The sequence below is a fragment of the Dendropsophus ebraccatus genome, chromosome 4, assembly GCF_027789765.1.
Source record: "Dendropsophus ebraccatus isolate aDenEbr1 chromosome 4, aDenEbr1.pat, whole genome shotgun sequence".
Lineage (NCBI taxonomy): Eukaryota > Metazoa > Chordata > Amphibia > Anura > Hylidae > Dendropsophus > Dendropsophus ebraccatus.
In genome coordinates this window covers 6,254,858-6,277,457 of record NC_091457.1, presented here as the reverse complement: position 1 = coordinate 6,277,457, position 22,600 = coordinate 6,254,858, and the positions used below count along the sequence as shown (strand labels likewise).

General features: G+C 46.7%; 1 protein-coding gene across 2 annotated transcripts in view; it reads right to left on the bottom strand.

Annotated features, from left to right (window-relative positions):
- Positions 1 to 2,977: 2,977 nt before the first annotated feature.
- AMPD3 (adenosine monophosphate deaminase 3) overlaps positions 2,978 to 22,600 on the bottom strand; it is a 45,578-nt gene continuing 25,955 nt past the window's right edge. For both annotated transcript variants that reach the window (XM_069965037.1, XM_069965035.1), the window contains exons 6-15: positions 21,863 to 21,992; positions 20,714 to 20,908; positions 19,357 to 19,488; positions 18,967 to 19,130; positions 17,548 to 17,674; positions 10,309 to 10,472; positions 5,512 to 5,632; positions 4,295 to 4,468; positions 3,972 to 4,082; positions 2,978 to 3,628 (exon numbers count right to left, since the gene is read on the bottom strand). In XM_069965037.1, coding sequence (XP_069821138.1) covers positions 3,449 to 3,628; positions 3,972 to 4,082; positions 4,295 to 4,468; positions 5,512 to 5,632; positions 10,309 to 10,472; positions 17,548 to 17,674; positions 18,967 to 19,130; positions 19,357 to 19,488; positions 20,714 to 20,908; positions 21,863 to 21,992 — 1,498 coding nt within the window. In that variant the 3' untranslated portion in view covers positions 2,978 to 3,448. The remainder of the gene's footprint in view (positions 3,629 to 3,971; positions 4,083 to 4,294; positions 4,469 to 5,511; positions 5,633 to 10,308; positions 10,473 to 17,547; positions 17,675 to 18,966; positions 19,131 to 19,356; positions 19,489 to 20,713; positions 20,909 to 21,862; positions 21,993 to 22,600) is intronic.

Sequence of the window (22,600 nt, the reverse complement as noted above, 5' to 3'; positions counted from 1 at the left end):
TTCCCCCTTCCTCCAGGCTCCTCCTACCCTCCCTTCAGACTCCTCTTGTATCCTCCTTGACCCTTCTTTCAGACTCCTCTTCTTTCCTTCTTCAATCTCCCTCCAGACTCCTCCTTCACCCTCCCTCCAGACTCCTCCTCTATCCTTCACCCTCCCTCCAGACTTCTTCTATCCTCCTCACCCTCCCTCCAGACTCCTCTATCCTCTTCACCCTCCCTCCAGACTCCTCTTCTATCCTCTTCACCCTCTCTCCAGACTCCTCTTCTATCCTCTTCACCCTCTCTCCAGACTCCTCTTCTATCCTCTTCACCCTCTCTCCAGACTCCTCTTCTATCCTCTTCACCCTCCCTCCAGACTCCTCTTCACCCTCCCTCCAAACTCCTCTATCCTCCTTCACCCTCCCTCTAGACTCCTCCTCTATCCTTCACCCTCCCTCCAGACTCCTTCTATCCTCCTCACCCTCCCTCCAAACTCCTCCTCACCCTCCCTCCAGACTCCTCCTCTATCCTTCACCCTCCCTCCAGACTTCTTCTATCCTCCTCACCCTCCCTCCAGACTCCTCTATCCTCTTAACCCTCCCTCCAGACTCCTCTTCTATCCTCTTCACCCTCCCTCCAGACTCCTCTTCTATCCTCTTCACCCTCCCTCCAGACTCCTCTATCCTCCTTCACCCTCCCTCCAGACTCCTCCTCTATCCTTCTTCACCCTCCCTCCAGACTCCTTCTATCCTCCTCACCCTCCCTCCAGACTCCTCCTCTATCCTCCTCACCCTCCCTCCAAACTCCTCCTCACCCTCCCTCCAGACTCCTCCTCTATCCTTCTTCACCCTCCCTCCAGACTCCTTCTATCCTCCTCACCCTCCCTCCAGACTCCTCCTCTATCCTCTTCACCCTCCCTCCAGACTCCTCCTCTATCCTCCCTCACCCTCCCTCCAGACTCCTCCTTCACCCTCCCTCTAGACTCCTCCTCTATCCTTCACCCTCCCTCCAGACTCCTATCCTCCTCACCCTCCCTCCATACTCCTCCTTCACCCTCCCTCCAGACTCCTATCCTCCTCACCCTCCCTCCAGACACCTATCCTCCTCACCCTCCCTCCAGACTCCTCCTCTATCCTTCTTCACCCTCCCTCCAGACTCCTCCTCTATCCTCCTCACCCTCCCTCCAGACTTCTCTATCTTCTTCACCCTCCCTCCAGACTCCTCTTCTATCCTCTTAACCCTCCCTCCAGACTCCTCCTCTATCCCTCACCCTCCCTCCAGACTCCTCTTCTATCCTCTTCACCCTCCTTCCAGACTCCTCTATCCTCTTAACCCTCCCTCCAGACTCCTCCTCTATCCCTCACCCTCCCTCCAGACTCCTCTATCCTCTTCACCCTCCCTCCAGACTCCTCTTCTATCCTCTTCACCCTCCTTCCAGACTCCTCTATCCTCTTAACCCTCCCTCCAGACTCCTCCTCTATCCCTCACCCTCCCTCCAGACTCCTCTTCTATCCTCTTCACCCTCCTTCCAGACTCCTCTATCCTCTTCACCCTCCCTCCAGACTCCTCTATCCTCTTCACCCTCCCTCCAGACTCCTCTATCCTCTTCACCCTCCCTCCAGACTCTTCTATCCTCTTCACCCTCCCTCCAGACTCCTCCTCTATTCTCCTCTATCCTCCTTCACCCTCCCTCCAGACTCCTCCTCTATCCTCCTTCACCCTCCCTCCAGACTCCTCCTCTCCTCCTTCACCCTCCCTCCAGACTCCTCCTCTATCCTCCTTCACCCCTTCCTGCCAGATTTTGAAAGCAGCCTTGGATGTAATTATTTATGTTAAGTATCACAAAATCTGTAATTTTGCAGTAATAAAGGGACCACATCATGAAGACAAAGCGGAGAGGGGTCACATGACCAGCCGTGTATAGGGTTATGCGTGTGAGTATCTCTAGCATCAGTCTTCATATAGGACGTCATACAGTTACTGTTATCTACAGGACCCCCCCCTTCCTACTGACAGTTTCCACTCACAACCATCATGGACGACAAAAGACGCCAGACAATTCCCATCTGCCTCAAGTTTTATTTTATTCCTTTTAAAACTTAGAAATAAAAAAAATTCTTGGCAAAATAACTACAAGTAAAAACGTAAACAAGGTTGAGCGTTACATCCATGTGTCAAGCGCAAAGATGGCGGATGGGCCGACGAGGCTGCCATCAGAGGGACCATCACTCAGCTTTTCTAAACGCCTGAATGTACCGCGCTACATCCTCCTCCTGTATGCGAACTAGGCACATGTGCCATTCAGGAGCCTGGGAAAGTTGGATCAATTGGAGCAGCCATATTTCAACCAAACTGTACCAGAAAGATCCAGGTATACTATCGGGCCTTTTCCCATCATCTGGCATAATTAGAAAGATATGCCATTCAGGAGCAGAGGAAAGTTGGGTGTTACCCAACTTTCCCAGACTTCTGCATGGCAGGTACAGCTATGTATAAAGTGGTGCATCCCCTTCTTCCTTCATACGGCATAACTAGAGACTGATGCCACTTAGGAGCACAGGAAAGTTGGGTGGTAACCCCTGTGGAAGCAGCCATATTGTTTCTTACCCAGCTTTCCCAGGTATAGATATATAGTTAAAAATGTCACTCTCCAACCAAGACTAAGCAAAGAGGTTCCGCAGCAGGCAGCACTATAATACACCCATGAACCAACATGTCACATATCAGTGACGGACAGGCCATTCAGGATCCATGTTTGCTGTCAGTGAATGAGAACATCAAAAGGCTGAGTGACATCTGTCCACACAGCTGAGGTTTCGTTACAGTGTGTCAATCCCAGCACCACAATCCTCGTATCCCTTCACCGATACATTTAAAGGGACAGTAACCCTAAACTGTCCAGCTTATAATAGTACAGCAGTGTTATTACATCTCTGCAGCCTGAAGTGGCTGATAACAGAGAGCAAAAGACTATATTATACTGTCCACTCCCTAGTCTGATAACAGAAAGCAATAGAGTATATTATACTGTCCACACCCCAGTGTACAGTGGCTGATAACAGAGAACAAACAATGTCTTTAGATGTAGCGTCCCATATTCACATTTCTACATTTCACAGCAGTTTTGCTTTACGTTGAGCCCCATTTCCCATCCCTAAGTGCAATGCTTTCCAACTGTTGCAAACTACAGCTCCCAGTAGGCCCGTCTGAGCCTGCTGGAAGTTGTAGTTTAGCAACTCCTGGAGAGCCACCAGTTGAAGAGCGCCGCCGTAGCGTTACATAGAAGCGAGCGTTGACAGAACGTAGGTCCTGAGCGGCGGATAACGGACGGGTGGCGTCCATCCCTACGCAGGGTCACATGACCAAATCGCCTGGCCACTATACAAGGGATACAATCCCGCAGCCTCATTGGATGTGAGCGGATATGAGCGTGAACGTCCATCCTCATCACCAACGTCCACACAGACTCCTCACTGTGACTGAGCCAAGCACGTGACGGTAGAGCTCATGGCGTCCGCCAGAAAGCTCAGCTCGTTGCACAGCGTTTCGTAGCGGTACGCCATCCGGATCTGCGCCACGTTGGTTCTTCTGATGTCGTTCCCTTCCGGACCTTCTTTCATGTAATTTACCCCCAGAAAATGCTTCTTCTCCTGAAAAAAACGGAAGGGATAACGATGAAAACAACAAACGAACTAAGCTCCGCCCACTGCGTCCCAACCAGGTCTGCCCACCTATCCCCCATAATCCTATAGTAAGCTTCTTGTTGCCCATAGCAACCAATCAGAGCTCAGCTTTCACTTTACCACAGCAATATAAGTAATAAAAGCTGAGCGCTGATTGGTTGCTATGGGCAACCAAGCGAATCTCACTATAAGACAGTGCCATAAAGCGTCTAAGGCTTTGTCTCTGCTGTAAATGTCGCAGATTTTGGTGATGAAACGCTACGTGTGAATTGTACCCTGCGACGTGAAGCAGCCACTGGCGCTCGCTCACCTGGTCTGAGAGGCCGCTCTGCAGGACGCTGTTGCGGGCGATCTCACACAGGTCACAGGTGCTCAGCTTCCAGACCTGGGCGGCGATGGCGTATTCCTCCATCAGGGCTTCCTGTGTGGTGGATAGAGGAGAAGCAACACAAAGTATTTCAGGAGATGAGGTAAGAGGTCACAGGTTGAGAGTTCTATAGTAGATGGAGCAGCACAGAGTATTTCAGGAGAGTGATTTACATGGAGGTCTGAGAGCTGCACAGTGTAAGAAGCAGAGCTCGGAGAAGCACAGAGTATTTCAGCAGAGGGGGTTCCCCCTTCCCTTGCACCCACCTTGGTGTAGTGGAACTGCATGGGGTCGTCGGTGGACAGGGACACCACCAGGCCTTTGTGGAGGAACTCCCGCAGCGGGTTCTTGGAGTATTCCAGAAACAAGCTGTTATTACTGAGCGGGGACATGGCGATGGGGATCTGTGCCAGGTAGTAGAGGTACTGCAGCACCGGGCTCTGGGGGAGAGGAAGGGAAAACAGTGACGTATACCCATCACCAATTACCTGTACTGATCACCAATTACCTGTACTGATCACCAATAACTTATACTGATCACCAATTACCTGTACTGATCACCAATAACTTATACTGATCACCAATTACCTGTACTGATCACCAATAACTTATACTGATCACCAATTACCTGTACTGATCACCAATAACTTATACTGATCACCAATCACCTGTACTGATCACCAATAACTTATACTGATCACCAATAACTTATACTGATCACCAATTACCTGTACTGATCACCAATAACTTATACTGATCACCAATAACTTATACTGATCACCAATTACCTGTACTGATCACCAATAACTTATACTGATCACCAATTACCTGTACTGATCACCAATAACTTATACTGATCACCAGTGACTTTTGGTGTGTTACAGACAGATTTGACAGATTTTTGAAGCCAAAGCCAGGAACAGACCTATAAACAGAGAACAGGGCATAAAGGAAAGACTGAGATTTCTTTTCAAGTCCAGTCCTGGCTTTGGCTTCAAAAATCTGTCAGATAAATCTTTCTAAGTAAACACATCAATATATTGGTCACTAATGAATTATACTGATCCCCAAAAACTTATATTGATCCCCAATGTTCTCACAACTTGTTACAATGTACAGTGAATGAGTAGATATTTCACAGCTCCCAGCATTATGTGACTATATTACATTGGGGTACAGTGACTGAGCAGATGTACTACAGCTCCCAGCACTATGTGACTATATTACATTGGGGTACAGTGACTGAGCAGATGTACTACAGCTCCCAGCATTATGTGACTATATTACATTGGGGTACAGTGACTGAGCAGATGTACTACAGCTCCCAGCACTATGTGACTATATTACATTGGGGTACAGTGACTGAGCAGATGTACTACAGCTCCCAGCATTATGTGACTATATTACATTGGGGTACAGTGACAGGAGACGTACTACAGCTCCCAGCACTATGTGACTATATGATGAGGAAGCCGTGTTTTACCTTTTTGAGATTTAATCCATGAGAAATATTATCAGCGGTTATAAAAGCCGAAACCAGGTGAGTGATGGAGCCGGCTTCTCCGCAGTGCGGCCGGAACAGGAAGGTGCTCATCCCCCGCTCCCTGAGAGCAAAGACACCCAAAGGTCAGTCACCGCAATCCCCCCACACCAGCAATAACATTGGGGTCCCAGCCCCTGCTACATAGGGGCACATACTAATAACATTGGGGTCCCAGCCCCTGCTACATAGAGGCACATACTACTAACATTGGGGTCACAGCCCCTGCTACATGGGGGTCACATACTAATAACATTGGGGTCCCGGATCCTGCTACATCGGGGGCACATACTACTAACATTGGGGTCCCAGACCCTGCTACATGGGGGCACATACTACTAACATTGGGGTCCCAGACCCTGCTACATGGGGGCACATACTAATAACATTGGGGTCCCAGCCCCTGCTACATGGGGGTCACATACTAATAACATTGGGGTCCCAGCTCTTGGTACATGGGGGTCACATACTACTAACATTGGGGTCCCAGCCCCTGCTACATGGGGGTCACATACTACTAACATTGGGGTCCCAGCTCCCGCTACATGGGGGTCACATGCTAATAACACTGGGGTCCCAGCCCCTGATACATGGGGTCACATACTAATAACATTGGGGTCCCAGCTCGTGATATATGGGGGGTCACATACTAATAACATTGGGGTCCCAGCCCCTGCTACATGGGGGTCACATACTAATAACATTGGGGTCCCAGCCCCTGCTACATGGGGGTCACATACTACTAACATTGGGGTCCCAGCTCCTGGTACATGGGGGTCACATACTAATAACATTGGGGTCCCAGCTCTTGGTACATGGGGGTCACATACTACTAACATTGGGGTCCCAGCCCCTGATACATGGGGGTCACATACTAATAACATTGGGGTCCCAGACCCTGCTACATGGGGGTCACATACTACTAACATTGGGGTCCCAGCCCCTGCTACATGGGGGTCACATACTAATAACATTGGGGTCCCAGCTCCTGCTACATGGGGGTCACATACTACTAACATTGGGGTCCCAGCCCCTGCTACATGGGGGTCACATACTAATAACATTGGGGTCCCAGCTCCCGCTACATGGGGGTCACATACTAATATCATTGGGGTCCCAGCTCCTGCTACATGGGGGTCACATACTAATAACATTGGGGTCCCAGCTCCTGCTACATGGGGGTCACATACTACTAACATTGGGGTCCCAGCCCCTGCTACATGGGGGTCACATACTACTAACATTGGGGTCCCAGCTCTTGGTACATGGGGGTCACATGCTAATAACATTGGGGTCCCAGCCCCTGATACATGGGGTCACATACTAATAACATTGGGGTCCCAGTCCCTGCTACATGGGGGTCACATACTAATAACATTGGAGTCCCAGCCCCTGCTACATGGGGGTCACATACTACTAACATTGGGGTACCAGCCCCTGCTACATGGGGGTCACATACTAATAACATTGGGGTCCCAGACCCTGCTACATGGGGGCACATACTAATAACATTGGGGTCCCAGCCCCTGCTACATGGGGGTCACATACTAATAACATTGGGGTCCCAGCTCTTGGTACATGGGGGTCACATACTACTAACATTGGGGTCCCAGCCACTGCTACATGAGGGTCACATACTAATAACATTGGAGTCCCAGCCCCTGGTACATGGGGGTCACATACTAATAACATTGGGGTCCCAGCTCCTGCTACATGGGGGTCACATACTACTAACATTGGGGTCCCAGCCCCTGCTACATGGGGGTCACATACTAATAACATTGGGGTCCCAGCTCCTCGTACATGGGGGTCACATACTACTAATATTGGGGTCCCAGCCCCTGCTACATGGGGGTCACATACTAATAACATTGGGGTCCCAGATCCTGGTACATGGGGGTCACATACTAATAACATTGGGGTCCCAGATCCTGCTACATGGGGGTCACATACTAATAACATTGGGGTCCCAGCTCCTGGTACATGGGGGCACATACTACTAACATTAGGATCCCAGATCCTGATACATGGGGGGTCACATACTACTAACATTGGGGTCCCATCTCTTGATACATGGGGGTCACATACTAATATCATTGGGGTCCCAGTCCCTGCTACATGGGGGTCACATACTAATAACATTGGGGTCCCAGATCCTGCTACATGGGGGCACATACTAATAACATTGGGGTCCCAGATCCTGCTACATGGGGGTCACATACTAATAACATTGGGGTCCCAGCTCCTGGTACATGGGGGTCACATACTAATAACATTGGGGTCCCAGCTCCTGGTACATGGGGGTCACATACTACTAACATTAGGATCCCAGATCCTGATACATGGGGGGGCACATACTAATAACATTGGGGTCCCAGCTCCTGGTACATGGGGGTCACATACTAATAACATTGGGGTCCCAGCTCCTGGTACATGGGGGTCACATACTACTAACATTAGGATCCCAGATCCTGATACATGGGGGGGCACATACTAATAACATTGGGGTCCCAGCTCCTGGTACATGGGGTCACATACTAATAACATTGGTGTCCCATCTCTTAATACAAGGGGGTTCACATACTTCTAAAATTGGGGTCCCATCTCTTAATACATGGGGGGCACATACTTCTAACATTGGGGTCCCAGCTCCTGATACATGGGGGTAACATACTAATAACATTGGGGTCCCAGCTACATGGGGGGGCACATACTTCTATCACTGGTGTCTGAGCTCCTGATACATGGGGGTCACATACTTCTAAAATTGGGGTCCCATCTCTTAATACATGGGGGGCACATACTAATAACATTGGGGTCCCAGCTCCTGATACATGGGGGTCACATACTAATAACATTGGGGTCCCAGCTCGTGATATATGGGGGGGCACATACTAATAACATTGGGGGCCCAGCCCCTGGTACATGGGGGGCACATACTAATAACATTGGGGTCCCAGCTCCTGCTACATGGCGGTCACATACTAATAACATTGGGGTCCCAGCTCCTGATACATGGGGGTCACATACTAATAACATTGGGGTCCCAGCCCCTGCTACATGGGGGTCACATACTAATAACATTGGGGTCCCAGCTCGTGATATATGGGGGGGCACATACTATTAACATTTGGGTCCCAGCTCCTGATACATGGGGGTCACATACTTATAACATTGGGGTTCCAGATCCTGGTACATGGGGGTCATATACTAATAACATTAGGGTCCCAGATCCTGGTACATGGGGGTCACATACTTATAACATTAGGGTCCCAGATCCTGATACATGGGGGTCACATACTTATAACATTGGGGTCCCAGCCCCTGATACATGGGGGTCACATACTAATAACATTGGGGGCCCAGCCCCTGGTACATGGGGGGCACATACTAATAACATTGGGGTCCCAGCCCCTGCTACATGGGGGTCACATACTACTTACATTGGGGTCCCAGCTCCTGGTACATGGGGGTCACATACTACTAACATTGGGGTCTCAGCTCCTGGTACATGGGGGTCACATACTAATAACATTGGGGTCCCAGCCTTTGGTACATGGGGGTCACATAGTAATAACATTGGGGTCCCAGTTCCTGGTACATGGGGGTCACATACTAATAACATTGGGGTCCCAGACCCTGCTACATGGGGGTCACATACTAATAACATTGGGGTCCCAGCCCCTGATACATGGGGTCACATACTAATAACATTGGGGTCCCAGCTCCTGCTACATGGGGGTCACATACTAATAACATTGGGGTCCCCGCTCGTGATAAATGGGGGGCACATACTAATAACATTGGGGTCACATACTAATAACATTGGGGTCCCAGCTCGTGATACATGGGGGTCACATACTAATAACATTGGGGTCCCAGCCCCTGCTACATGGGGGTCACATACTAATAACATTGGGGTCCCAGTTCCTGGTACATGGGGGGTCACATACTAATAACATTGGGGTCCCAGCCCCTGCTACATGGGGGGGTACATACTACTAACATTGGGGTCCCAGCCCCTGCTACATGGGGGTCACATACTAATAACATTGGGGTCCCAGCTCCTGGTACATGGGGGCACATACTAATAACATTGGGGTCCCAGCTCCTGATACATGGGGGTCACATACTAATAACATTGGGGTCCCAGCTTCTGCTACATGGGGGTCACATACTACTAACATTGGGGTCCCAGCCCCTGATACATAGAGGCACATACTAATAACATTGGGGTCCCAGATCCTGCTACATGGGGGGCACATACTAATAACATTGGGGTCCCAGCCCCTGATACATGGGGGCACATACTAACATTGGGGTCCCAGCTCCTGCTACATGGGGGTCACATACTAATAACATTGGGGTCCCAGCCCCTGCTACATGGGGGTCACATACTAATAACATTGGGGTCCCAGCCCCTGCTACATAGGGGTCACATACTAATAACATTGGGGTCACATACTAATAACATTGGGGTCCCAGCCCCTGCTACATGGGGGTCACATACTAATAACATTGGGGTCCCAGTTCCTGGTACATGGGGGGTCACATACTAATAACATTGGGGTCCCCGCTCGTGATAAATGGGGGACACATACTAATAACATTGGGGTCACATACTAATAACATTGGGGTCCCAGTTCCTGGTACATGGGGGGTCACATACTAATAACATTGGGGTCCCAGTTCCTGGTACATGGGGGTCCCCCTCAATCTGTCTTCCTGGGGGTCACTTACTTGCGGAGGTTGTTGAGCAGCATGATGTTGGCGTACATATAATACAGGTAGTAACTGTACGGGGGGTTCTGCTCGTGCGTCCACTTGTCGGGGGTCGGACTCTTGTCTGAGAACATGTGATCATTGTGTTTGGATTCGTCATCCACGCTGTCGAATCCGGTGACCTGCAAGTACAAATGGTGTGAGGGTTAAAACTACAAACAAACAACTAAAGTGCCTAAATAAACAAAGGGGTCCAGGGTTAATTTAAACAAATAACACACTGGCGCAAAGGGCCATTGGCCCAAGAGACCCCGGATCACCCCTTGAAAACTATGTCTAAAACTTAACTTTTAATGAATATTATTATAAAGTCAAAAGCACCATGAAAAAGTTAAAATCACTCTCCCACAGAACACTAATATATATACTGTAGTCCACAATCAGTGGTACTCTAATCTACCCAGATAGCTGCAGACTACTGGGATAAAGTAACTGTGGGAGTAGCAAATAAAAATTTAACACACCGCCACCACAACTAGTTTCACCCCTGAACGGGGCGTCTTCAGGTGTAGGGCAAATGGCGGTGACCCCTGGTGTGGTTTAATCTTTTGTAAGTTCCGTTTATGACGTAAGTTAGGGTAAGCACATGTCAAGGTCCAATAGCGGATGAGATAACAATTATACACCTGTGCCTCAGGTAAGCTAACCACTTACCTGATCCCACGTAGTCTAAACTGCGCCGTATCTCCGGCCAATCGTCAGCCCGTCACCAATCTACCAACCAGCGGCCTGGCGATTTCCGCCAATCACGACTGGTGGAGCTACGTCATTATTATGTTCCGTCGTCGCTCTATTATGACAGCTACGGCACAGGGCAAACAGCGCATGCGCCCGAACTTAGGCTCAAAAGACATCTTCTCTCTAAACAGCGCAAGCGCCCGGACTTAGATTCAAAATGATATCCTCTATAAGGCGCATGCGTGTGAAAACCTAAGCAATACATACTACTAGGCATAACCTCAGTTCTAAATAATAAGAATTAACTTACACATAAAAAATCACTAGTGGCAAAAAGTACTTATATGTAACACCCCATTTACTTGTTTACAGTGCATGCATAATAACCATAATGTATATAACTGATCTTAAAATGTATAGGATGCACATATAGAGAGGGCATTGTCACAATCAACTAATAAACTGTACATATGTAAATACATTATAAACTGATAGATGGACAAGCCTAACAATCATAGAAGTCTTCTCATCATATATATATAGACGAAATTTCGACCAACCACCACTAACAGGCTCTAATACATCCATTATTATAAATTAACACTAACCCAACATGATTATAGAATTTAAGATTCAAAATCCATATCTGAGTAGACAAACCTGCAGAGGGGAAGGTACTGGACAAATGCCCCCCTATATCCATATAGACTAAACTCTCAGACTGTACCAGCAATTATAATCGCCTTGTACAATCTACACGCCACCATTATGTATCTACTTCACTGATATCTACTAAAGTTATAAATTAAACCAAACGGAGAAACAAAAAAACACAAAAAACACCAAAAGTAATAATTCACAGGTGCTAGAATAGGTATGGCTAGAACACTGATAAATAGACTTATTATTACAAAAAAGCAGCATAGGAGAAACCCTCATTAAGACCATTCGGGTTGAGACTAGAGAGGCGAAATATCCATCTCGCCTCTTCACGGAGCAGTTGTTGGTCCAAGTTCCCCTTGCGTTCTCCTAACCTCATGTGACAAATGCCCCATACTTGTAGATGTTTAAAATCACCGTTATGAAAGGTATGTATATGTCGTGATAGTGGTGTGTCTTGTGACGTTCGAATACAACTAAGATGTTTAGAGATTCGTCTTCTCAGTTCCTGAATTGTCTTGCCAATATAGAGTTTATTACAGCTGCATCTTATTGCATACACCACTCCTCTTGTGCTGCAATTAATAAATTGCCTAATTTGGTAGATCTTTCCATCAGTTGGATTTGTAAAATCTTGTGTCTTAATCATGTATTGGCAAAAACTGCAATGTCCACATGGATATGACCCCACCACACTCGGGCCTCTGATGACATGATCACTTGTATGATGACTATGGACCAATAGGTCACGCAGATTTCTGCCCCGACGGTAAGTAATATTCGGTCCTTCACCCACCACTTCCTTAAGGTCATCATCTAGTACTAGGATCCCCCAGTACTTTCGCAATATTTTCCTAATCTCCACTGCATCTGAATCGTAGGTCCCTATACATCTAATAGTTTTCACAATGTTGGATCTAACTGTGGTGTCCGCAAGAAGGGAGGCACGATCACTCTGGCACGCCCTATGGTAAGCCTTCTTCAGAGGTTTCCTTGGGTAGCCGCGTGATAAGAAGCGATCCTTCAAATTTTTACATTCACGTTGAAAATCTTGTTCATTGGAACAATTTCTTTTAGCACGTAGATATTGCCCTGTCGGTATACCGTTTTTCAACGGGACAGGGTGCCAGCTAGTCCAGTGTAGTAGATTGTTGGTTGCAGTGGGTTTGCGGAAAATATCAGTCTGTATGTTCAGATTATCGTCGATACTTATCGTGATGTCCAAAAAATTGATGGATTTCTTCTGGATTTCATGTGTAAAATGCATACCCAAATCGTTTTTATTTAGTATATCCACAAAGTCCTCAAACAGTTCGCGTTCCCCCTCCCACAAAATCAAAATGTCATCAATAAACCGCCCCCAAAACAAAATGTGACTAGTGAAAAAACTAAAATCATCATTAAACACGTGAAAGTACTCCCACCACCCCAAAAATAAATTGGCGTAAGTGGGTGCACATGTGCTACCCATCGCGGTCCCTCTCTTTTGAAAATAATAAGTGCCATCAAACAGAAAATAATTATGTGTTAACACAAATCGTAACAGTGCCAACACAAAAGTGTTATGCGTGTCCAAGTGTCTACTTCTTGTGCTAAGAAAATGTGACACCGCCTCTAGGCCTAAGTGATGCTGAATATTGGTGTAGAGTGATTCTACATCCAAACTTGCAAGATAAGTCGTGCTCGAGACTGTGAGATTTGTGATTTTCAGAACAGTGTCCTTTGTGTCTCGTAGATAAGAGGGGAGGGAGGTGACGAACTGCATGAGGACCCTGTCCACATATGTACTGGCTCCCTGTGTAAGGCTGTCATTGCCAGATACAATTGGACGACCACGGATGGGATTTACTTGTTTATGCACTTTTGGCAGAGCATAAAAAGTGGCGATGGTGGGTTGTGAATTGAAGATAAATTTATATTCTTCCTCAGTGATGACTTTGGAAATTCTGGCATCATCCAATAGGATTTTTAACTCTTGTAGATAAAGGGCAGTAGGGTCAGAGCTAAGTGTGGTATACGTACAAGTGTCGTCCAACAAAGTCTTGACCATTTTAACATATACATCCTTGTCCATGGCTACAATATAACCCCCTTTATCAGAGGGTTTAAGTATCAAATTAGTATTAGACCTCAAATCCTCAAGAGCCAATTGTTCAGAGTGAGTAAGATTACTGTATTCTCTCTCTTTTCTCATAGGTAATTTTTTTAAATCCTCAGTGACCAAAGCCAAAAACGTTTCTAAATTCGGGTACATTGTAAAATTAGGTGTAAATCTCGATCTAGGTTTAAGATCAGTCTGGGGAAGTGGGATTTGTGGACTTTCATTTTCACTAAGAAGGTCCACCAGTATGTCATGTGCCTCACGTTCCTGCCGTATGAATGTTCTTCCATCACGTTGACGCTGTAGGTGCCATTTATGCAAGGCCAGTTTCCTTACAAAGAGGTTTACATCCTTCACCCAGTTAAAAGTGTCTCTCCTTGGAGTGGGAGTGAAAGATAAACCCTTCCTCAAGACTTTTATTTGGTCATCAGAAAATATATATGAGGAGAGATTGTAAATTTGTAAAGATGGGTTCGACCTATCTCCTATGGGGCTCGATCCTTCTGCGGTCGTGGTGGCAAACTCACCCCTAAAAAAGGGGAAGCTGAAAAAGGGAATGACACTGGATTGGGGACCTGACTGGACATATTGACATTGTTTATCTGTGATGTAAGAGAGGTTGGGACATGATTCATCTGAGATGGCAAAGAAGTTGGGGCATAGTCCATAGTTGTCACATTGGACATGCCATGCTGCACATATGAGGAGGATGAAGAGCCCGAGGGTCCTAAGTTGTGATTTATGCTTGGCATAGATCCTTGATTTAGAGGGGCATTGCATGGTGGCAACGGTCGTGCGATATTAGTTGAGTGCGTAGTGTTTGCAGATGAAGTATGCCTAAAGGATCCTGCGTTCGTCACTGGTCTTTTCCTATGTTGAGAAGGACCAGGTTTATAATATCTGTTTTTACGCTTAGTGCCAAGACGATTTGGTCCCTCTAAGTCTGATCCAGATTCCTCCTGGCCTGAGGTCTCCGACTCAGAAACGTATTTCGGCTTAAAAAAGTTACCACTTTTTTTCTTGTAATTATAAACCTGATTATTCTCGAAGTCTTGCCAGTCTCTAACGTATTTACGGTGTTTTTTATCTTTAATTTCACTCTTGAAACTTTCAAGATTTTTTTGTAACTTGGACTCGAGACTGGCAAACTCCGAGTTGGTAGAGAAGCCCCTAATTTCCAAAATCTCTTTATTAAGCTGTTCTTGTATTTTGTTGTAATGTACTCGCTCGTACTCCAACAGATACTTAATCATGCGGAGCGAATTTTCTGTAAGGAGTTTCTCCCACCCCTGTATAAAAGCAGTATCCTCTTTGTGAGAATTAGGAAAAATCGGGATTCTCAAACCCCTATAGACAATCTTCTTTTGTAAATAATGCTCAAGACTCGCCACCTCCCACCACGATTTAATTTGGGATTTATACGTCTTAGTTAGATTTCTAAAAGCTGCGTGTATATCAAACTGATTTAAAGGTAAACTTTCGGTGGTAAACACCTGAGAAGCCTCTGTCATAAGACTGTCAGTGTTACAGTTCTGTGATAGAAACCCCGCCATAATGCGGGTAACTGGCACACACGGGCATAGGGACTAAACCCCACTTAAATACAAACAAACAACTAAAGTGCCTAAATAAACAAAGGGGTCCAGGGTTAATTTAAACAAATAACACACTGGCGCAAAGGGCCATTGGCCCAAGAGACCCCGGATCACCCCTTGAAAACTATGTCTAAAACTTAACTTTTAATGAATATTATTATAAAGTCAAAAGCACCATGAAGCACCATTCTATATGTGCATCCTATACATTTTAAGATCAGTTATATACATTATGGTTATTATGCATGCACTGTAAACAAGTAAATGGGGTGTTACATATAAGTACTTTTTGCCACTAGTGATTTTTTATGTGTAAGTTAATTCTTATTATTTAGAACTGAGGTTATGCCTAGTAGTATGTATTGCTTAGGTTTTCACACGCATGCGCCTTATAGAGGATATCATTTTGTATCTAAGTCCGGGCGCTTGCGCTGTTTAGAGAGAAGATGTCTTTTGAGCCTAAGTTCGGGCGCATGCGCTGTTTGCCCTGTGCCGTAGCTGTCATAATAGAGCGACGACGGAACATAATAATGACGTAGCTCCACCAGTCGTGATTGGCGGAAATCGCCAGGCCGCTGGTTGGTAGATTGGTGACGGGCTGACGATTGGCCGGAGATACGGCGCAGTTTAGACTACGTGGGATCAGGTAAGTGGTTAGCTTACCTGAGGCACAGGTGTATAATTGTTATCTCATCCGCTATTGGACCTTGACATGTGCTTACCCTAACTTACGTCATAAACGGAACTTACAAAAGATCAAACCACACCAGGGGTCACCGCCATTTGCCCTACACCTGAAGACGCCCCGTTCAGGGGTGAAACTAGTTGTGGTGGCGGTGTGTTAAATTTTTATTTGCTACTCCCACAGTTACTTTATCCCAGTAGTCTGCAGCTATCTGGGTAGATTAGAGTACCACTGATTGTGGACTACAGTATATATATTAGTGTTCTGTGGGAGAGTGATTTTAACTTTTTCATGGTGCTTTTGACTTTATAATAATATTCATTAAAAGTTAAGTTTTAGACATAGTTTTCAAGGGGTGATCCGGGGTCTCTTGGGCCAATGGCCCTTTGCGCCAGAGGGTTAAAACTACTACACCCTGTGGTCACATGTAAAAGATGTAAGGATTTTGGTCACATGACCTTTACACAGACCTTCTTTCTGAAGGGTGTCCCAGGATTATGCTTTTTCTTGGTTACCTTTACAGGGATTAGTTCTAAGTCCAACCCTCTCACCCCAGAGAGCTGGAACATTTTAGTTATTCCTGACTAGACCAGGGAAAACATCCACCTCTGTATCCTACTGTTTGCTAAACCCCATACACAGCCAGTTCCCAGTAACATCTATATTAAGGGGGTAGTTCACCCGCAATTTTTTTTCTTTCAAATCAACAAATCAACTAAAAAACTAGTCTTCCAGTACGTATCAGCTGTTGTATGTCCTGCAGGAAGCGGTGTATTCTTTCTAGTCTGACACAGTGCTCTCTGCTGCCACCTCTGTCCATGTCAGGAACTGTCCAGAGCAGCAGCAAATCCCCATAGAAAACCTCTCTTGCTTTCCAGAATGAAGAGAATACCACTTCTTGCATGACATACAGCAGCTGTGAGTACTGTAGTTTTGTGAACTTCCCCTTTAAACAAATAATCAAAGACTTGTATGCTATAAAGTCTGGGAGGCTTCATCTAAGACTGCCTTCAGCCCACACTTAGAGGACTCTTCTTCAAATAACCCTTTCCTAATCCAGGCGGGGAAACCTGGCAAGACAAGAGAGGGTAAAGCTGTACAAGGACTCTCAGGCAGGGAAACCTGGCAAGACAAGAGAGGGTAAAGCTGTACAAGGACTCTCAGGCAGGGAAACCTAGCAAGACAAGAGAGGGTAAAGCTGTACAAGGACTCTCAGGCAGGGAAACCTGGCAAGACAAGAGAGGGGAAAGCTGTACAAGGACTCTCAGGCAGGGAAACCTGGCAAGACTAAAGAGGGGAAAGCTGTACAAAGACTCTCTTGCTACACTTAACCCTCTGTGGGCTTCCAGCAGAATAAGCACCGCTCATCATTCCTGTGGGTACTATAGAGTCGATCATATTGAATACACACAATACATAGGGGCGATATCAATGGATGTGCGCAATGGGGGGATGGCATGACTCCCCCTCTTACTTACATAGTTGAGAAACAGATACAGCTCCTTGTGATCTGAAGGGTTGATCGTCGCCTCAAACAGCGGCATGAAGATATTCTCTAACATTTTGCCGAAATCCGGAAGGATCTTCTTGGATCTGAAAATATCGCTGAAATAGAGAAAGTCGAGAATTGACTATTATTATCGGTGTGATAATGTGAAGAGAATAATAAGACGTAATCGCTGCTCCTACAATTCCACATTTATATGTCACTGACGGAAAGTTGGGTTTTTTGATCCTATGAAAACTGTATTTGCAGTACTTCACCTCTACCACCAGAGGGCAGCAGACACCGTAACTTCAATGGGAAATAATGGGAAAATGTTTACAACCTGTGAGTGCTCAGCAGAGTCTCAGGGCGTCAGTGGGCACCGGATCTGCTCAGCTCTTCCTAATGTTAATGGTCCAGAGAGACTCCTGTTTATTGAGATTGCATTAGGTTTCCCGACCACGGGAAGTATAAAGTGATTACTCCCTGCAATTAGGCCCCGCCTGTAACCAGAAGGACCGCAGAGACCCCAGGATCCTGATCAACAACCCAATATACAGTGTATAAAGGGGAACCCCAGCAACAGGCATCTGCATTGGAGGGGTACGTGAGCTGAGACCCCCAGATCCTGATCAACAAGATACAGTGTATAAAGGGGAACCCCAGCATCTGCATTGTAGGGGTACGTAAGCTGAGACCCCCAGATCCTCATCAACAACCCAATATACAGTGTATAAAGGGGAACCCCAGCAACAGACATCTGCATTGGAGGGGTACGTAAGCTGAGACCCCTGAATCCTGATCAACAATATAGAGTGTATAAAGGGGAACCCCAGCATCTGCATTGTAGGGGTACATAAGCTGAGACCCCCAGATCCTCATCAACAACCCAATATACAGTGTATAAAGGGGAACCCCAGCAACAGACATCTGCATTGGAGGGGTACATGAGCTGAAACCCCTGAATCCTGATCAACAATATACAGTGTATAAAGGTTAACCCCAGCATCTGCATTGGAGGGGTACGTGAGCTGAGACCCCTGAATCCTGATCAATATAGAGTGTATAAAGGGGAACCCCAGCATCTGCATTGGAGGGGTATGTAAGCAGAGACCCCCAGATCATGATCAACAACCCAATATATACAGTGTATAAAGGGGAACCCCAGCATCTGCACTGGAGGAGTATATGAGCAGGGTCCCCCACTACTAAGAGGGTCTATAGATTACATACAAATAACCGCATTGCACTGGAAAGCAGGAGAGTTTTGAGTGCAGCTCTGGGTGTGACTGGAGTATAAGATACGCTGCGACTATATAAACTGGGAAAAGTTCTAATAAGTTTGTAGAAAGTTCCGGGCTGAGAGCAGGAAGGTCGGATACAATGGTGGATGGATCCATGTGGGACTTACAAGATGCGGGGGACCTGGATGATCCAGCGCACGTGGGGGGAGTAGACCTTGTGCTTGATGAACCACTTGGCCAGGATGTCCCACTCGTCGGGGGAGCGGCCGTAGATGGACAGCCGGGGCTCCGTGTACTGGTACTTGCTCTCCTCCAGCTCTCGGGCCACCTCCTGGACGGACAGAAAGGACACGAGTCTGACGGGGGGAAGACCTCTCCAGCATACAGACCAATTGTTATACAGAACTAGGACAACCAGAAACAGCGCCCCCCATCTGTCTATAGGTTGTGTGCGGTACTGCAGCTCTATAGAAGTGAATAGAACCTACTGCAATACCGCACACAACCTGCAGACATGTGGGGGCGCTGTATATAGTGGTGATGTATAGTTCCTGTACCTTGATAATCCGAGCGAAGTACTCCCCATCTAAATAGTTCTCCGTCTTCAGATAGAGGTCTCTCAGCTCGCTCGCCCCCACCGGGTTATACTTGGCGTTGAACTTATCGAAGCGGTGAAAGGTTTGTCGCCCCTGCGGATCAGAGGATGAGTCTGTTATTACACCGACGCATCATGAAGTCCCCAGTGATAACCAACATGGCCGCCACTACAACTCCCAGCTGTCCTAGAGGGTATCTGCCTCACTATATACAGAACCGACCACCCCGGGGGGAGCCGTAATGGCAGCCATAGGGGTCATCGCCCCGGTCTCCCAGAAACAAATATTTACAAATGGAGTTTCCATGACAACGGCGGAAGACCCTTATAAAAGTTCAGGCTACAATTATAATCAGCGGGAATCGGACTTTATTAGACTGAATCTTTTTATAGAATTGGGATTTTCCATGAGAAAATAGAAACTGACGTGTATAAACAGGAAAAGCCTACGATGTCCCAGCAGCTGTTACCCCACCATGTTCCTCCCCTGTGCTACAATGATGGACCATTAAAGGGGAACTCCAGTGGGAAAAAAATTATTACGAGTCAACTGTTGTCAGAAAGTTCTACAGATTTTATATTTACTTCAATGTAAAAATCTTCAATCTTCCACTACTTATCAGCTGCTGTATGTCCTGCAGGAAGTGATGTATTCTCTCCAGTCTGCTGCCATCTCTGTCCATGTCAGGAACTGTCCAGAGCAGGAGAGGTTTTCTATGGGGATTTGCTGCTGCTCTGGACAGTTCCTGACATGGACAGAGGTGGCGGCAGAGAGCACTATGTCAGACTGGAAAGAATACACCACTTCCTGCAGGATAAACAGCAGCTGATAAGTACTGGAAGACTGGAGAATTTTTTTTAAATAGAAGTAATTTACAAATCTATATAACTTTCAGACACCTGTTGATTTAAAACAAAAAAAATAATCACCAGAGTTCCCCTTTAACATTGTGTTCTGACTTATTATCTCACGCTGTCAGATCTTTGGTGCATGACGTGACCTGTTGTCTGGGATTCCGGATTTATCTCAGAGCTCTGACAGTTCTTGGACTTCTCTAGAGTTTATTATCTCGGAGCTGTGACGGATCTCGGACGTATTATCTGGGATCTCAGCTATAGGAACCGGCGAGGGTCCTGCCCTATCACCTCAGATAGCAGATACAGCTCAGCTTACTATTTTGTTTGGTTGATCTTAAGGGTTTTCTATAAATATCCTACGACGTGTGACTGATATCGGGTATTTGTGCCGAAAGTCTCCGCAACAACCCAGATCCCTTCTTCATGAAAGAACTGAAGAGTTGTCAATAACTCCATCCTACCGCATGGACATCCAGAGAGTCTACCGTCAGGTCGTACGGATCCATTTTAAGACTCTCGAATAATTCCTTGAGGGTCATCTTCTTCCCTTTCTTCTCGGCCACCACCCGGTCGGACTCTGTGCGGTACGTGTGCTTGATAAAGCGGAGCAGATGCTTCTGGTTCATACAGGCGGCGGCATGGATGTGGGTGTCCACCTAAACATAGAGGACAACAGATGGTCAGTTGTCCTGTGAGTTGTCCATTATACCAGAACCAAATTATACAGGTCAAAATTGGGTCAACAATACGCAGATGTCCATGGTCAGACCAAGCGTGAAGATCCATGGTCAGCATGGATACCAAGTGTATAGGTGTCCATATACCTTTAATAGCTGTTGGCCGAAAAGCCATTCTTCCCAATTCCCCTATACACATACATGCAACCTTATGTCCTTTCCAGAGTCCTTTGCCCAAGTCTGGACTCCTTTGTCCACTTTCCAGACTCCTCTGCTACCTCCCTCCCCCCGTCATCCAATCCCTTGGATTGAGTTGATTTGGTTGATCTCGTGAACATCATGTACAAAAGATCTAAGCCAAAGGCCCATTGAGACAAGCTATTGGCGCTCGCGGAATTAAAGAAGAAATGGGGCCCCTTAGTCGGGAGCCCACCTCCTATGAATCAGGGAAAGCAACCACTGCACAAGAGGGAGTCCATTGGTTTCAATGGATTCCATTATGTCTGGGTCAGCCTGTGGTCCCCTTAGTAGTAGATGTCTAGTGCCCATGCATTACATGGGGGTCCACTGGTTTTTAATGGGTACCTGGGTCACCTTGTGGTCCCCTTGGTAGAAGATTACATGAGAGTCCATTGGATTTAATGGATGCCATGACATCTAGGTCATCCTTTGGTTTTACTGGAGACCATGATGTCTGGGTCAGCCTGCGGTCCCATTGGTAGAAGATTACATGAGAGTCCATTGGATTTAATGGATGCCATGACATCCAGGTCATCCTGTGGTTTTTAATGGAGACCATGATGTCTGGGTCAGCCTGCAGTCCCCTTGGTAGTAGATGACAGGAGTCCACTAGTTTTAATGGAACCCTGTGGTTCCCTTGGCAGTATCAGCCCATCCGCAGTGAATGACCCTTACACTACATCATACGTATACCTTCCTGACGTTATAGAAGTCACGGTGAGGGACACTTTTTAGCTCCTTCAGCTCCGACATCTCGTTGAGCATCTCGTGGAGGTTAAACTTGGATCCCAAGAAGTTGAGTCGGCGGTGACAGTAGGTTTTCCTGTGGGAAAGATTGATAAAGATAATAAGGATTGCGGTTGTTATTTATATATCTGGCAGAACGAAGCGATGACATCACAGCCACGAACACCGGGTCCGTCTCTCAGCCGCAATCTATATCTGTAGCTATCTCTGACCGCTCGCTATTTGGCGGTAATGTCATCCCCATAAAGTGGTCAGTGCAAAAACAACAAGTGACCGTACTGGGTCATGTGACATTAACCTTGTCCTGTCTCATCTGCAAGTAAACCACCAGTGAGGACAATGAGGTCATCAGGATAGATCTAAGTTGGAGGGATCTGCTGCTCTTCAATTATCACTTTTCCTAGAGATTATAAAGCTAATTTGTCCACAATAGACATCTCTGGAATGTCCTTGTCATGGATGACGGCTGCCATGTTCACCATTATTTTCTTACACGCCTGCGGTATGTAGCAGAGACGCCTCACCAGCTATGTATTCATCTCTTCATTATACCCAGTCTTGGGCAGATCCAAACATTTCCAGACAAAACCAGAAGGACCGGTTCAAGAACCTTTATAATTTGAAGGAATGCTGGCCAGCACAATGTGTCATAGCTAGATAATAACTCCCAGGCTCCCAGCCTCC